The sequence below is a fragment of the Bacillus rossius genome, chromosome 3, assembly GCF_032445375.1.
Source record: "Bacillus rossius redtenbacheri isolate Brsri chromosome 3, Brsri_v3, whole genome shotgun sequence".
In the NCBI taxonomy this organism is placed as follows: Eukaryota; Metazoa; Arthropoda; class Insecta; order Phasmatodea; family Bacillidae; genus Bacillus; species Bacillus rossius.
Genome location: NC_086332.1, coordinates 123282786 through 123301129, shown reverse-complemented (window position 1 = coordinate 123301129; position 18344 = coordinate 123282786). Strand labels below are relative to the sequence as shown.

Below are 18344 nucleotides of genomic sequence, written 5' to 3'. Positions count from 1 at the left end.
GAAAGCTATTCTGCCGTGCCCAACAAACAAAAAAGCAGGAAGAAAATCGGTGTACAAGTTTAGTGGCAGTGTTAATGTGAAAGAGAAGTAAAAATTAGAAACATTTAGATACATTCTGCATATTTTCAGTAATTTGCTTCTTGATTTTAATAAAATATGTTAATGAAATAAACATCCACTGTTGTCCCATTGACACGTTGTTATGGTTGTTGTAGTAGAATATAATAATTTCCTGACAAAAAAGGCTCAAAAAAGTAATCTATGGATCATTGTGAAGTTCGTATTGGGGTAAATATGAACAACGTAATTATCCTCTTTTTAATGATGTTTGCAACTTATTCCTGCCAAATGTTTTTGTGTGAACTTTATGATTTTTATAGTCTACCATCCGTACACAGAGATAGATGTTCATAATTACCCCATAGTCTCTGGGGTAAATATGAACATCTGGGGTAATTATGAACAAGCATTTCAGTTACTTTATAATTAATCCACAGCACCAATAACCAAATTTAATTGAAGTACTGGAGTAAAACATTAGTTTTATGGAGGTTCTAAAAGGTTTTACATAGTTCATATGCTCCTATATCCCATCAGTAATTGAAACTAGTAAAATTTGTTCACAACTACCCAAACTGACCTAATTGAAAATTGCAATCAAACATGTGAGTGCTAATTTCCTTTCTTCAATTTATTTCTCATTTTAAATTATTGTGCAGGGGAATCTTGCATATATTGTACTTCAGCATAAAGTATTTATCATTTTAAATTAAATTCCCTGTAAAATTTAATTAAAAAATGGTTCAGTTTAAGATACTTTCAGTGTACAGAATATAATTATTTTATTTTGTGTATTTTACAACAAGATTTTACTGTATTCTGTTATGCTTTCATTTGCTGCCAACATTTAACCTGAGTTTTGACAAAAAGGGCCTTTGTTTTCAATAAATTTTACTATGAACCCATTAACTCTCCACTTTGAAACTTTGTAGACTATTTAATATTTGTACAAAAAATTTTATATATTTTTTGAAAAAAATTAAAAATGCACTTTTCCCAAAATTTTAAATTTAAATTTTAAAAATTATATTGAAATTTTTTTTTCTAGACATTATTGTGTTACATATCACATGAAAGGCCATACCAAATGCTGCAAAATGACACCTGTCTCACCTTTCTAACTTAATTTGGATAAGAGTTATGGTAATTTTAAAATATGCATGTCGTGCGTTTTTGAGTGTTTTTTTTCGAAAATTTACAAAGCAATATTTTCAAAACGGATGGATATATCATTCTAAAATTTTATATTTTTGTTAGTCTGTATGGAGGTAACATCTGTGCAAAATTTCATCAAAACCTGAGATGGTGAGGTAAAATGGGTGTGTTGATTTGACATGTAATGACGCGTGGGCAGCCAATTAGGTTAGCTACATTAAAAATACTGTGAAATTATGTGAATGTTTTGTTAGGTCAAAATGGCTACATCTTAAATTGGTAATTCCTAAGCAACTACCCACAATGTTTTAAAGTATTTGTAATGTAGCTATACTAACCTAAATTACCATTCTCATGATTTGACTACCACACAGGAAAGCAAACAATGCAGCGGCTGCATCAATGCACAGGTATTGTAATGTAAGCTATAAACTGTGATTTCTCGTAAAACAGTAGGAATCTATATGCGTTGTTTTTAGGGTAAATAGGCCCTACAGTAAGGTATCTAGTGTTTTAAAAGTATTTTCAAAATTTTATTATTAATTTTCAGAAACGTGTAACATAAGAATTTTACAGAAGCCCAGTATTAAGTAAATTTTGCTCTAGGTTTAACTCTTGCTTAAACCTGTGTGATTACTAAAACCACCATATGTTTTCTGTCAACCAGAATGCATGTGTTGATATATTATGTCAAATGTGTTTTTTTGGAGTTAAACTATAAACATAATAATCCAATTTTCTAAAGAGGAAAAAAAAATAATTTCTGCACTATTATGAAACTCTTGTGTTATTATGGATTTTATTAAAACTAAATTTTTCCATATAGTTACTGACCAACTACAGCAACATTAAGTTTTTGGATGTTAAACAACCAAAAACAGGAATGGGTTTAGTTAATGTTCATTGTAGTCAGGTCACTGTGCTAGTTTTTTGTTGTGATAGTGTTCATCGCTATAACTATCAGTTTAATACTATGTGGATTGGGACACGGCCTTCTGGTAAATGTTGAATATCAGAACATTTTGTAACTAATGTTTCTAAAATTACCAAATAACTTTTATTGGTATTTTATAACAATACTATTTGTATGGAAGTTGGGAGTGAAATATGACAAGTGGTTTTTTTGAATTTTCAAGCATTTGTTTTCCTTACTACATGATGATTGCTATGTTAGAAGTTGTATAATGTCCAAAATATAATTTTTGGTGGCTTGGCCAGTGGTACCAACTAGCTAGTTATGCCATTTAAAAAAAATTAGAATACGGTTAATAACTCTAAAAGAGTACATGGTTGGTTATGTTTAAATATTTATTTTTTATTGTGATACAACATTGAAATTTTTACTTTTGGTAACCATTTTGTACAAGGTTGTGTCAAATCAAAAGCAAACTCAAATTTAAGGATGAATATTTTATATATTTTATGTATTTCCCTTTTTTCCTATTTACTCTGAAATTACATAGTCATATTTCTATTATTTAACTAGTTATGGCAGAATATTTTTATAGTAGTATGTTCATATGAGGGTACCTACGAGTTTTGCCATGTTGAATTCTTAAAATATTTGGATGTCATCCAAAATTCAAAAATAATTTTTTTTTTTTTAGTTTTTAGTTCATAACACTTATTGTACTTAATCATTCTATAAAATGTAGTTTGGTGTTATTTTTCACAATTTTGTTGCCCCTCGAGAGGGGAAACAATGGATTGACTTAGAGAGAACACAACAAACTGTGTTGTGAGAGTCACATTTTATTAACGCAAATAAATATTGAACAATTTCAAACATATTAAACTAAAGCATTTATATGCAAGACAGGAACACCAAGTTTCCGTGATGACAGCAACTCGGCGTTCTCCAGTTTATAGTTATTTACCTGGTCTGTATGTGATCTAGACTCTATACAGCAATATAGAAAAAAAAACTGAAAAATAAGGGATTACTAATATTGAAAAGATTCCATTATCTAGCTAATGCTCGGCATGCATTGCAATGCCTCATTCAGTTTTGTTTTGTAATATGTTAAAGTAGTTACACATATACAAATAATCTGTCTCTAAATATATATTTATCTATATCTACATCTATAGTCCTATATATCTATGTATCTCTCTATTTGTATTTATCTCTTTATATCTACATATATACCTCACACTATCTCTATGTATTCTATATGAGGGTGCTGATTGCTTCGTTGTTAATATCACACGGGTGTTTTTTACTTGTATGGGAAAATTAAGAATGATAAGGCATCTAGTGCGTGGCAACAATGTTAATTGGCATTAGGAAATAAACTTCTAGCACCTGCGGCATTGTCAACACACACTTCGTACGTGTACTGCATGTTGTATCTAACCCCCTCCAACGCATTTGATTCTAAATTGGACTTTTAGTAAGGATCCCTAATGTTATTGATATGTAATATAATATAGCCTATAGCCTTCCTCGATAAATGTACTATCCAACACTGAAAGAATTTTTCAAATCGGACCAGTGGTTCCGGAGATTAGCGCGTTCAAACAAACAAACTCTTCAGCTTTATAATATTAGTATAGATGATAGGAAAATCGGCAGAGGTACATTATGGTAAAATTATCAGGATTTTGCCACAGCCAATAACAGACTGTTTTTTGTATTTTTTGATTAATTTGCAAAATTAATTTTTTTTGTCGAAAAACTGCAATTTTTAAAAAAATAAAATCGATGATTTACATACCAAGACAGTATATCTTGTTCTCAGAAATACTCTGAGAACTTGTGCACAAAAGTGAGATGTTAATATAGTTGAGATAGGTTTACAAGCAGTTTATACTGTACTTGTTACAAATACCTATCATCATGTTCTCTGTGCATAACAATTTGACTTTGTCTAATGTTATCACTATTTATTGCGTGCTTTAATCAGCCATTGGTGGAAAGTAAAGAGCCATTCCACCTGACCTTCTACCAGCCATGAGAGCCCTTGTGATATTGTATAGTAACGAATGTGAGCATGCACAACCTCTCTTTCAAATTTCACAATAGTATTTTTAGTGATTTTACAGCATGATCACAATATACGTACATCAGCAGAATCCAGTGTAAAATAGTGAAACAGTGTGTGTAATAAAAATAACATTTAACACAATGAAATATCTGTACAACGTTCACGATAATAATACTAGCTAACACTTAAAAATATCCAACTATGGTAGTTTCAAGAAATTGTGAATAAATTGTGTTCATATTTATTTGATTTACTATATTACCAATAATACAGCATTGTTTAAAAAGGAACTATGATTATAATTTTATCATATGTTGAAATATGTTTAATGGATATCATATATTAGTTTAGATTATTTCCTATATTTTAACGTATACCAGGTAACCATTTATTTTAAATTACTAAAGGAAACTCTGCAAAGTTATTAGGCTGTCTTTCTAAACACCACGTTGAATAAAAATATTAAATAAACTTTTTATTTAAATTCAGTAAGTTAAATAATACATGCATTTATTTCCTACTGACACTCCAACTAATGTGTTCATACTATGATTATATACAACATTCTCAAACACTTCACTGCTTTTAAACATGTAGGTACATATCAAGTGAGATATGCCAAGTTTAAGCTTAACCTAGTGTGTCTGCAATAAAAAACATTTTGACACTTCAACTGTCAAGTAGCCACTTAAAAGTGGGGCCACAAATTTGTTACTGAGTGGATTACGTATTTGATCTACATGTGTCATTTAGCTGTAAAAGCACCAGGTGTAATGTTTTTGTTCTTATATGTAGGGCTGCTGTGTTCCATTTATAAGTTTTAAAACTTGAAGAACTCGAGAATTTGTACTATAAACATTTATGCCAAATAGGACACACTTTGAAGGTTAATAAATCACTAAGGGTTCGTCTTGCACAGGGCTCGAAACATCTATTATTTACTGGTATCCTAACTTTAAGTTAATTAAAAGTTATGGTTGTTTATGAAACATGCGAAAACTAACATGATTCACCAGTCAAGGGCTTGTGCTAGTGGGCGTGTCAAAGTTGAATCATGCTGAGGTCTGGCTGAGAAACTAAGTAGTCGGTCTGACGTCGCGCAAGAAGTCCCTGGGGGGTCGGTGTGACGCTTAATTAAAAAAAGTGCTTGATTTAGAAAGAAAAGGGGGATACTTTGGCTTCAGGTCCGAAAGGTTTCGAAGACTTCCGAGTGAGTGGTCGAGAAATACCTGCTTCAATATCTTGACATTTCTTCTGGCGCCTGATGGCAGCGCTATCTACTGGGAGGTGACCGAAACAGAAAATAAATTGACTCGCGCATGTCGCACAAGGCTGCTTCTAAAGCAAGGCGGCTTATGAAGGAGACTGGTGGAGCTCTCTGGTGGCTCGGGTAAAAACGACAGGAGGATGTTTGTTGCGTGAGTCACCAGGGGGCAGGCTGAGCTTGATAACCGCTCAGAGTAGTTGATAATTTCATCACTAGAGGTCAGGGGCGGTATGTTTGAAAACCTTTGGCTAGCCTTGAAGGGGACCGGGTTTAGTGGCCGGTCATTGTACTGGAGTCTAAAGATGAGGGGGAGGGGGGTTGGAAACAGCAGTGACAGTGGGAAAGAAGCTCTACTGATCCAGGAGATGTGACTGTAGGTTTAGTAAAATGACTCGTGAGCATGCCTTGAAGTAGTCACCTCAGGATAGCTCTGAGAAACCCGGGGCCTTGGGAAGATGCAGGGATAAGCTTTCATGATCACGGTGACAGGCCGTGTTTCAGTGACCAGACGTGCGCCGAAGTGAGGATAAGATGAGCCTGAATGCTGGCTCGCAGAGGGTTGGCAAAAATCAGATACGGCACTGGGAACGATTTGTGGAACTAGCATGACAAAGATTAAGTGGGAGTGTACAGTGAGTGGAAAAATTTAAGTTTCAGCTACCAAATTCAAAATTAGTGCTAAAATAATAATTTAAAAATTAAAATTTTCAATTATGCCGAAAAGTGCTAATTGGCGGCATAAGTTTATGTCTAGTTTATAGTTGCAGTGTGTAATGTGCAATGCAGTTATGGTGCATCCAGTCCTGACTCCAGTTAGGTTGCCCACATTAGATATCATTTAGATTTGGAGTAAACTGTTGAGTTATAAAATCAAGATTCTAATATTTTTTTTCTGTTTGTTGCTTGTCTTTGGAATAACCTGGATTTTGCTCTGTTTTATCATGAATTGTAAATATAATGTCTTGTGTGAGCTTTTATGCAGAGTTATATCATTAAAAGAATATTGTCTAACACCCTCATCTCCAGGTTTTTTTTGTTGCTACCTTTAGCTTTTCCCGTTGATACTGGAGATTGTATTAGACAAGCGGAGGTGTCACGTCATGGTGTGAGTCATGTCATGGTGTGAGTCATGTCATGATGTGTGTCGTGTTACATTATGTAAAGTGTTGTGGCATGTGAAAATACTCCTGTGCAAGAAGTTTTCTTTGTTTTACGTACTTGAATAGTGTGTTTTGTATGAATATTGTACTACTTTTGTGCTTCATATGTTACAACATTTTGAATTTGTTGTATTATGATCTGACGTGACGTTCCGGCAGTGCTAAAATGATAATTTGTTCATGAATGTGAAGGCGGTGATCAAGGAAGAGTTTGCGGGTGATGGCATCGACCTGTATGACGACGTGATTGCGGCGCCGCCCGGGGGCGGTGGTGGGGGGGACGACAACTCCCAGCCGGCGCACGCTCCGGGCGGGACTCTGCCCAGCCAGGATGGCCACTCTCCGAGCAGTAACAATCCCCCGTACCACCAGATGGGCAACAACATCCAGCCCAACCAGGTTGGCCGGCGACACCAGCTCTACGTCGGCAACCTCACCTGGGTGCGTGCTCCGCTCTCCCGTTTTGTGAATAAATGTTCAGAGAAGCTGACATACAGTGTTACGTTGGGGCAGTGTAGTTAAATAAGATTAAATACATAAATACTACCATTGACATTACGCACTGCTGTAACAGTGGACCTTTTAGTTTCACAAGGACATGAGGAATGAACAGAAACAAGGTGTGATTCCGTCTGAATATAATTACTCTATATTTATTTAAATGATGAAACTTATAACAGTTGAATGAGAGACAAATATATAATAGGTATTAAAATGTGTTAAAATATAATTTAAATTACATAATTAAAAAAGCTCTCGGATATGTTAAAAATGTGGGCCGGTCCTAATTAGATTAAAGGTTTCATTTAATATAAATAAACAAAATCAATTAAAAAAGTACAAAGAGGCACAAACAATCCCAATGTAAGCGCTTAAAGTCCAGAACAAAAGTTTTATATAGTTCTTATCTCTTAAATGTAGTAATTTAAATTATATTCCAAAAGGTTCATAAATATTGTAGGACCGGAGGTCTGATGCTTGCTGGCCGGAGTCCAGCAATAAACATGGCGTCAGGGTGCCTGTTTGTTGGAGAGGGAGTGTGCGAAAATGTGGCTAGGTCCGCATCCGGCTCTTGGACCTGTCTGTGAACAGTCCTAATCAAACATGATCAGAAACACAGACAGCAAACTGGGCAGAAAATGCCTGCAAAAAGATAAGGGGAGGTCGGGGAGTAAAACTGATAGGAACTCACCAGACAGGGAAGGTAGCTTCTAGAGCCCGAAGCGTAGCACGTCCGGATCTGACGATTGCGGAATGGCGGAAGTCGTGGGCGTTTCCATAATTAAAAAAATAACTACTATGCTGTGTACAGACGGACTAAACTACTTAAAAGAATTTATAGGGATAGCATCCCATGTCTAACTGACTACATCTTTGGTTATGGCCGGACAGAAGTCTTGCTGTGCGTCTCGCCAATCTGCCAATAACCTAATGCAGTCTGGAATCGCGACGCGAAGTGTCCCCGGAGGGGCAGCGTCTCTTAATTAAAAGGAATAACTCAATCAAAAGGAGGGGGGGGGGGGAGACTTTGGCGTCCGGACCAAAAGGTTTCGAAGTTCTCAGAGTGGGAATCACAAAAAACTCTGACTTCGATATCTCGAAGTTGGTAGCACTGGCCGATTTTAGCACTACCTATTGAGGGGTGTCCGAAACAAAAAGGGATTGACTCGCCCGAGGCGTCTGCTACAGCCTGGGGCTAATGGAGGGACAGGAGAGAACTCTGGCAGCTGGAAAAAAGACTACAGAGTACCGCTTATGGCGGAAGTACCAGAGAGCAGTGGCGTAGCGCGGGCATTCGAAACTCCAGGGGAAGTAACTCTCGAAATCGCCGCTAGAGTGCGGGGGCGGTACGTTAGGAGCGCTGTGCCTAAACCTTGACTGGTCGGGGTCATTGGCACCGGTCATTGCTCTGGCCAGTGTTCCCAGGGAAGCCTGAAGGGGGAGGGGAGTGAAAATTTGCAACTCCAGTAGGAACACGGCTCTACTGTGTCTTGGGACGTGCCTAGACGTGAAAAATGATGCGGTGATGTAGCAAAGATCGCTCACGTAAGGAGTATTCTCAGGAACGGTATGATCTGATAGTCTGCTGGGGGAAGCAGTCTTTGACACGGAGAGGAGACGAATATCAGCCGGTGAACGTGCGCTGGAAGCGGGGTTAGACGAGTACACTGCACAACATGAATGGCATCGGCAAAAATCAGCTCAAGTAGTGGGAAAGATTGGTGTGACTGGTCTGACAAAAGATAAATGGGAGTGTACAGTAGGCAGAAAAAGTTTAAATGAGTGGTTATAAATAATGAAATTAATTTTTTTTTTAAAATTAATGCATGTCCCAAAAATTTTAATTTGCGGCACAACAGGAATGCATTTTTGATGACATGAAAAGAAGTTGAACTAATTTTTTTAACATAATGTATTGCATGGTATTAGAAATGGAGTACAATAAATAATTTTTGCCTTTTAAACATTACAAATGATTGAATATCATATTAGTTATAGTCTACTGATAGTATTTCTTTTATGTGTGTAATGTTAATTATTATTTGCATGCCCCAAGTTCACATCTAATCTTTTATTTGAGTTCTAAAAGCAAATGATGTTAGCTAACCCAGCTTCACAACATGTTAGGTCCATTAGTTTTAATAGGGCTTTTAATTGGGGATTTTACATTAATAGTATTCTGGTTAACTTATTTAATTTTTAGCATTGCAAGCCCTTATCCTCTTAACATGTAGAAAGAAAATTGACATAAATAGTTTTATAATTATTTTTGATAATTTTTTGTACTTAGTTAGGTTTTCCATTTCAATGTAAATAATGGCTGATTGAATGTGTCAGAGGTAGTCATATGTTAGCAATGTGTTGTTTTGGTCTTATTTCTCCTTAGTTCATGTTTTTAAGTATGTTTGTTATTTACTTAATTTAAATTTTAAAAGCCGCTAAACAGTCTTTAATACCTATTTGGCATATTGGTTAAGTTTTCAAGTGTAGTCATTTATTTTTCTTTACTTGTTTTGTTATTATCCTTTGTCTGAAAGCATGATGATGCTATGTGATGGTAAATTACATCAGTGTTAGAGAAAGAGAGAGGCAGGTGTGCCCTGAAGTGCAAGAGAGAGAGACAGACAGAAACTGTGATTTCCTGCAGAGCATGTGAACTTAAAGGATAATGTATCATCAGAAATGGAAAGAGAATAGGGAAAGCCCCTAGTTATATGTATGTAGAGATTTTCATGACTTGTAACTTGTGCATTGATTGGATGATTTTGGAAAGTGTGGCTTAAGCTTGTATATGTTTGGTTGTGGGGGCCATGGGACCACCTCCATTCTTTGTGGATGGAGGCAGTCAGGTTGCTCATTAGTCATGTTATTGTCGTGGTACCGAAGGGTCGTAATTGGGCTTTGGCTAAATTAACTAATAATGTAGTGAATTGAATAAATTTCGCGGCTGCGGTCTGGGCAACACCAATTTATAACCATTTTTGGAGATGACTGCAGTCATCTGTGTTAAGCCAATAACGAGGCAAACATGATTAGTTTCATTGTCATCCAAGTATGGAAGTCCTTGGCTTGTACCGTGAGTTAGTGTGTAACTATGGGACATAAATATCAGCAATCCATATTTTGCTAGACATCTTGGTACCATTTTAAAGTAAATTGTTTTCTCAAATAAAAAAAAAACTTTTTTTTTGTTTTGTTTATAATCTGGAACAGTGTTATGTTCGAAGATGGTGGCCTTTGTGCTAATGTGAATTTGCGGTAAAGTAGTAATAGTAATAATAATAATGTAATAAAAAAAAAAATTAATTAAGTAATAATCGAAAACATTAAAAAATCCTTTATTCTTGAGAGACTTGGTTTTCATCAGGAATCATTTAGAGCAACGTTTGTACAAAATTTTAACAGTATTTTCTAACCCAAAAATTCTTCAAGTGTTTTTATGTATTTGCAATTCAGATGAGTGTTCAGCTTTTCAGGGAGGTCTGGGTTGTTACAAATTATTTCTCACATTTCTTTATGTTGCTGCAATACTTTTTGCCATATTTTACACTCCCAAACAGTTGTGTTAGCTATAGAATAGTTAAGGTTGTATTGTACACTGATTACTTGTTGGTTTGAAGAACCCTCTTAATATACCAAAATGTTTTATCTAAAATATTTTTTGATAACTGCTACCTTTAGCACAAGGGACAAATATATTTGTTTATACTTAGCATACGAGACAAAATGTGCATGTTACGTTTATGGGAGATTTGTCTGGCAGCACAGCACAGATCCTACCTACCTGCGCGCGCCAATGTCAGGGTCGTGGCTATGTCATTCGTATAAAGAATATGATAGAAATTTTATGAAAATGCTGACTACATAGAAAACATTCGAAACATTTTGGCTGCATGGTGTATGCAATAATGTTCACAAATTTTTTTTGTTTGGTAATATTGGAGAACTTATAGAATGTTATGAACATTAAAGTTTTATAATATTTATTTAAAGACAAGAACTTACAAATCTACCTGTGCCAGTAGGCTTTGCTAAAAGATTACATTTGTTAAATGTCCTTAATTTCCAATTCAATATTCAAATACACTTAAAAGTTCTTATCTTTTGTTATAGTACTTGAAAGTCCTCATTTTTATAATAATTGCAATTAAGGAAAAATTGAAGCTAGCTGCCAAAATATTTGAAACAAAAGAAGATAGTTTTCACCAAGGGCCATTAAAATGTTTAGAAAGAAACTTGTTGAAAATAATTATGTCATTTAAAAATTAAATTTAGATAACAGTTATGCAAGAACAAATATAAATTGCAATAATTTCAGTGTTGCCCATCACATTTGAGATGGAACAGTGGCAGATTTGTAAAACACGAGCGTGTGTATGTAGCACCTGGAGATGATGACGGAGGCAGAGACTGTTCCAGTGGACCACAGACCAGGACATCACGGAGGCAGTGATCGCAATAGGGGTGAATGACTTCATGGAGGTGAAGTTCTTTGAGAACCGAGCCAACGGCCAGTCGAAGGGCTTCTGCGTGGTGACGCTGGGGTCGGAGTCGAGCATGCGCATGTGCATGGACCGTCTTCCGAAGAAGGAGCTCCACGGGCAGAACCCTGTCGTCACATTCCCCACCAAGCAGGCCCTCAACCAGGTAATGTCTGCCTTATTTTTATCTTCAAACAGTCAAGTGACCTAAACTGGCTAACACTATACACAAACTTTTGTTAGTTAAGTTAAACTAATAAACTTAAAGTTTAAATAAAATACACATATTTTGCAAAGAAGTTACAATGGATATTTTGGTATTTAGAGATTGACGAGGCTACATATTTTTGGGCCAAGTCGAGCCGAGTTCAACTATAATACTTTTGAGTCTAATGAAATCCACACTTCATAATATTTAGTTTAGTCAGGTAGAGTTCTTAAATATGGAGCCGAGCTAGAGTGACTGCCAACATTTTAGAGAAATAATTTTATCTTGTGTGAGTGTATGTTAATTTATCATTAACATTATACTAAAGTAGTGGTGCACCGATGCGGATACCGATGAATCGTAATCGGCGATTATGGGTACTTACCGATTAATCGTAATCGGCGATTATCTTAACGATTACTTTGCCGATTATCTACGTCCCGGTGTAATTAAGTAGGTTTTTACCGTGTAATATTTTGTTACACATTTTAGGACGAAATACGGTAATATTTGTACATATTACAAAATTAATCTAACTCCGTCATATCAAGATTACAGATATTTCGTTAAGTTTAATAAACCTCATTGCCTCTAACAACAAAAAAAACATTTTCCTACACGTTTATTTACGTTTCGTCTTTTGTTCTGTCTTTTGTTTAGTGGCCTTGTGCATTACTTATAGCCAGAGACGTAAAATAGATGGCACGCAATCAAAATACCACAAGCAGTTGCAGTGGATTCTATGAGAATCGATCTTTTCGAGTCAATAGTAGCGGTTCAAAATCGTGGTTCTGATACCTTTCAGAGTTTATCACTGCGTTTTACAAACTCGTTATGGGCGTCTTTGGTAACATTGTCCGTTTGTTATTTGTATGTGACGTGAAAAGTGAAAAAGTATTTATAATTTTATATATTCAGTCAAAATTAATAAAATCACATGTGCTAGAATTGGTATTGAGTCATTTTTATATAATTATAGTGAGATGGCGACTAGGGAGAAAAAAAGTGAAGTGTGGAAACATTTTTGTATAAACTCAAGTGAACAAAATATAGCAACATGTTTACATTGTTAAACGGTAATTTCTCCATGCAACCTTATGTGATAGTCGATAATAATGCTAGTTTTCCGCAACAAAAACTTACCCATTGTAAATTACAATTATTAGACTGTAGTTCAAATTGTTTACAATAACAAATATAAATAGAAGTTAAATTAATTTACACTTTGCAATGACTTAATAGTGTATTTTATATATTTTTATACTGTTATTATAACTGTATTCTCAATTTTACCTACTCTTGTAATTAAATTCACATGGGAATAAAATTTTTTGTGTGCATTATTACTAGAGCCCCGGAAAATTAGCATTTTAAAATGTATAATTTAGCATTTTAAAAATAAAATTTAGCATTTTGTAGCATTTTAAAAAGTGAAATATAGCACTTTGTAGCATTTTGAAAAAAAAAATATATAAAAAAATTCAAAAAACATGATTAAATTATTTTTCAACCAATTAAAATGTTATTTACCTGGATACTGTTTATCTAACATTTATCAGTAGGTATTCTTATATTTAGATGTGTGACATGTTTTAGGGATACACCACGTTTAACTTGTGGAACACAATTTGCAAAGAAAACTCTGCACCGGAACTACCCGTATAACCTTTCCCTATGACACACGTGAGGGTTATTGCTGGTGTGAACCGACTGTACCAGTTGACCTTGGTGACTTCCTCTTGCTCTCACACACACGCACACGAAGGCTGGGCTCACACTATCTCTCTCTCTCCTCTTCTTTCTAATAATCTCTTACGCACACAAACACACCTGCTGACTGGGCCGACTCAGCTTGCTTGTTCCCTCTCTCTCTCCTACATTCTTATCGCTTACAAACACACCTACACACACTGGCTGGCTACCACCGGAACATCCGCAGGATTTTCGTGCATTCACGGCAGTACAGTGGAACCTCGCTACTATGAGAGCTGACAATGGCGAGAAAAATCCTCATAACTACGAGTACTCGTAATAACCAAGTATATAAGATTTAAGTCAAATTTAAAATCCTGAACATTCCCAGAATGTCTTAATGTCGCACAATATCTCGGAAACGGTACCTCGTAGTAAAAAAAACGCATAGAATAAAAGTTGTAGCAAATTAAATTTCTAATATAAAATGTATCTGTGATTTTTTTTGTATCTGCAACAGTTTTTGTTTTAATCGCGAATGAAATGGTCACTCTCATGTAGAGGTGGGTCGAAAAGTATCAACCTGATACTTTGTCACTGATACGCGCCTGTATCAGGAACGGCAAACAAGTACACTTGAAAAGTATCAGAGACTTTAGTATCAGTTCACAATTCACCTGGAACACCACCACGGCCAATGAGCGCAGTACCCGATCGCAGATGACGGTCACTTGGGCGGTAGTGATGGGTCGTTCGTGAACGATTCGTTCAAAAAGAACGAATCTTTGAGAGAACGAAATCTTGCTATTCGTTCGCGATGTAAAGAGCCGGCTCTTTGAGAGCCGGTACCTTGAAAGATTCGGAAGAACGAAAACGCGGAGAGAACGAGATGAGAGAACCGGCCACGCGCCCGGTCTGATTCGTTCGTGAAATGATTCATGACGTCAGGAGTAGTAGTAATCACAGCGTGCGCATGTTCACAAGAGCAAACGATAACTGATCAAATAAAATAGTGTAACATGAAAAGTATCTATACCTGAAAATGTCAACTGTTAAGTAGTGGTTTAAAATTGCTTTTTCACATTCACATACACAAATTTGGAAATAAAAAACTAAAAAAAAAAAAAATGTATGAATTAAAAATAACTGGGAAAGTAACTATAAATGTTCACACTTACCATTTTTGGGTTAATTAATGTACATTTGTTTCTCTTCATACTGAATCGCATTAGTAGTATTAAATTTTTGTCTTTTTTTCTCTAAATGTGTTGGTCTACATGTAAACACTTTACTGTCACTAGAGTGTAAATAGCCTATATATTAATATTTGTAACTTAAAAAGTAATAAAATATAAATAATCTCGATTCATATACGCAACTGTGATTCACTGGCTACGGAAAGCAATGTTCAAATTCAAATACATAAACACGTACCTAATACTCTAAAGGATGAACGAGTTACGACACCTGATAAAAGAGCCAGATCCCATACACAGAAAAGAACGAATTGACCGAGATGAACGAACCATTTCACGGTACTGATCCAAAAGAACCGATTCGGTCAAAAGAACCGTTCTGCCCATCACTATTGGGCGGAGCTTGTGAAAGGGGAGGGAGCAGGAACGACGAATAAGGGATAAAGAAGGGAAAGAATGTAGGGGAGGAAGCGCAGGGGAAGGCGTTGAAGCCTTGAAGGAGAGGCGCAAAGCGATATTGTTACAAGCAGTGCTGCCACTCATGGGTTTTTCCACCCAGATCTGGGTTTTTCCAATGGTGTTTGGGTTTCTGGGTTTTTAAATAATGAATTCCAACAATTCTAGGTTTTTTATAATTTTAATTATTTTTATACCTAAAACAATAATAAAGGTAGTAGCTACTGTATCTGTTGCAATATCTGTTTGTAAATGCAAACAAGTCTATGTGTTTCACACACAAAAATACATATAAACACAAAATTAGTTTTCAATAAGCTAAGTCGAATATTAAATTAGACACATTCTTCAAAGAGGCTTGCAGAACACAAAACCAATGCAACAATTAACCTTCAAACCAATCTTGTAGAATCAGACTCTGAATAAAGACTAACGTACATGATGCAGTTTCATAAAAACAATTACCGGTTTAAAGAATGCAGTGATGGTGTTTGTTTTGTCATGTATATATTTGTATGTTTTTTTATGATATGTGCTGGTCCAAGAATTACTTATACAGCCATTTTGCTGCAGTGTAATTTTCTTGTATTGGTTGTATTTAACCGTTTTCAGTCTTGTAAGGTAATTAATTGTTTTATATTAAAACCAGTTATGTTTATATTTTTGAATTAGTACGCAAACATTTTCAACGATAGCATTTTAGACGCATCTGGGTTTTTTACCCATGTGTCTGGGTTTTTTTGTAGGTTATCTAGGTTTTTCATGAATATCAGAGTGGCAGCCCTGGTTACAAGTCGTTTTGTTTATTGTCCTACTTCAAAGTACGCTCAGTGCGCAGTGCGTGCACCGTCTCGTTCAATAATAAAACTAATGAAATTTTAATATTAATAAAGTACATTAATACAAGATATAATATTTATATTTGTGCACCCAACAGCTATGAAAATGCAAATAAATTCTCAGTTGACACTAATAACAGATGTAATCAACATATGGACTTTCTTTTTTCGAAAACAATTAGTAACTAGTGTTTTTATACATTAAAAATTCACGATTTTATCAAAAATAAAAAATAAAAAAACAGATAGGTACATTAGTGAGCATACTATATCAATGTTTTTTCAAATGTTTCTTCAGATTAGTCGATGATTTATAACTCAGTTTTTGTTTACACAAATTACAATTAGCAAACTCATTATTTTCCGTGAAAAAATTCCACACAAATGAAGTCTTTTTCGTGCACTTATCCATTCCTTATTTCACTATAAAGATACTAACTACATATAAAGCATGACAGCCCGCAACATAGTGATACACGGCCAGGACGAACTGCAGTGAATGTTGAACTGATTGATACTGGTTGTATCAGGCGGGCATGAGAGTATCAGAGGTAGAGAATTACCAGGCGTGATAAATAATGTATCAGATTCTCCTTCCGGTCGCACGGTCTGCGTACGCGGAGCTTTGTTGCCTCCTGGGACCGTCTGATACAGAAGTATCAGAGACTTGTAACATGGTACAATGCTGTATCAGTATCAGGTTGGAACAGATACCGAAAATTGCTGTCACAACCCACCTCTACTCTCATGACCGTGCTCCGAGATGCAGCGGAAAAAAAAAAAAAAAGCTGTCACCGTCGCCTACCTTGTTCAGGGAGGGGAGGTAAGTGGTGAGAAGAAAGGAAAACACCGGTGGGTTGAAAAGAGGAGGGGAAGGGAGGGGCATCTGCCATCTTCTTTGTTCATTTGATGAGAGGGGGAGGAAGTCACAGACACACGCATGCACGCACACACCCTCAGACCCAGCAACACACACAAAGGCGCTTATCAGTCCGTGTTAATACTACGTGAATGTTTTTTTTCCTAACAGCAGGCGTTTTTCCTTGTTTGAAGATGCCTTTTAAATCACTCTAGCCATTTTAATTTAGCATGATTTACGTAGTCCAATCGACGGTGCATTACAAAACTGTCGTAACTTCGAAGGTCTCGTAGTATCCCGTACTCGTAATTATGAGGTTCCACTGTATTAGCATTTATCGCAGAAAAACTCTTATTTAGCATTTTATCGCATTTATTGAGTCATTTCGCATTTTATCGCGGTTATTTCGCATTTGCGAATTTTCCGGGACTCTAATTATTACATTTAAAAAAATTTGTTCATTATAATCGGTAACTGAATCGGTATCTGCCGATTATTGCTCTCATAATCGGTAATCGAATTGGTAATCGGTAAAGTCATATCGGTGCACCACTATATTAAAGTCCTTATATTTCTTTAATTGAGTCATTTGTGTCCAGTAAATCATAGTGGAATCATGGCTTCCAAGTGAGAGCATAATGCATTGTGTTCAAGTATTTGAGACAAAAGTAGAAGTGTTAGGGCGTGCAGAATGTCATGAAGGCCACACTTATGTTGTTCGCACTTTAGTTTTAAGCAAGTCAGCTGTACGCACAATCGTACGAAATGACTATCAAACGTTTATATAAGTCTGATATTACTGGTTGGTACTACAGTCAAACCTCTATCTATCGAACTCGCATGTATCGATGGTCCGTGTTTATCGTATACTTTCTACGGTCCCGGCAAAATTGCCATACAACTAAGGTTAAAAAAGTCCGCTTGTACAGATGTTCGAATTACCGTTTTGTCCGCATTGATCGTACAAAATATGTGGTCCCGTCACTATAAATTATAATAGATGATCGTTTAACCATAAAGATTTTCCAGAAATAACCATTTCTTAGAAAGAAACCGTCATAAAAACAGTAACGATAGTATACAGTAGTAAAAATCACCTTAAATCTGCAGCCAAGTAATGGAGCACGTAAATATGAAAAGACAAATGAACAACAACTTACGAAGAAATATGGATGATGTACCATAACTACAGTACAAACCCAATTGTTATCCTAAGATAATTACCATAAAAAAAACTAAAGATTCTTTGTCGATACCATAATTACTACAGAAGCACGATAGCTACCACATTTGCACTACAGTTACCGTAACAACCGAGATGTATATTTACCGTGACGGTAATGTATTTATTTATGACATATTAAAATTAAAGAACATTATTGAAAAAAAAAGGATGTTAAATTTTTATATGTACGTTTGGCACATGTTGCGAAGAAATAATGCGATCCGAAAGAATGCAGTACTACTACGAAAAGTGAAAAGG

The 18344-nt window shown here is 35.6% G+C and overlaps 1 protein-coding gene across 6 annotated transcripts in view; it reads left to right on the top strand.

Annotated features, from left to right (window-relative positions):
* LOC134531216 (cleavage and polyadenylation specificity factor subunit 6) overlaps positions 1-18344 on the top strand; it is a 294999-nt gene that overhangs the window by 18332 nt on the left and 258323 nt on the right. For all 6 annotated transcript variants that reach the window (XM_063366877.1, XM_063366876.1, XM_063366880.1 and 3 more), the window contains exons 2-3: positions 6822-7070; positions 11550-11777. In XM_063366877.1, coding sequence (XP_063222947.1) covers positions 6822-7070; positions 11550-11777 — 477 coding nt within the window. The remainder of the gene's footprint in view (positions 1-6821; positions 7071-11549; positions 11778-18344) is intronic.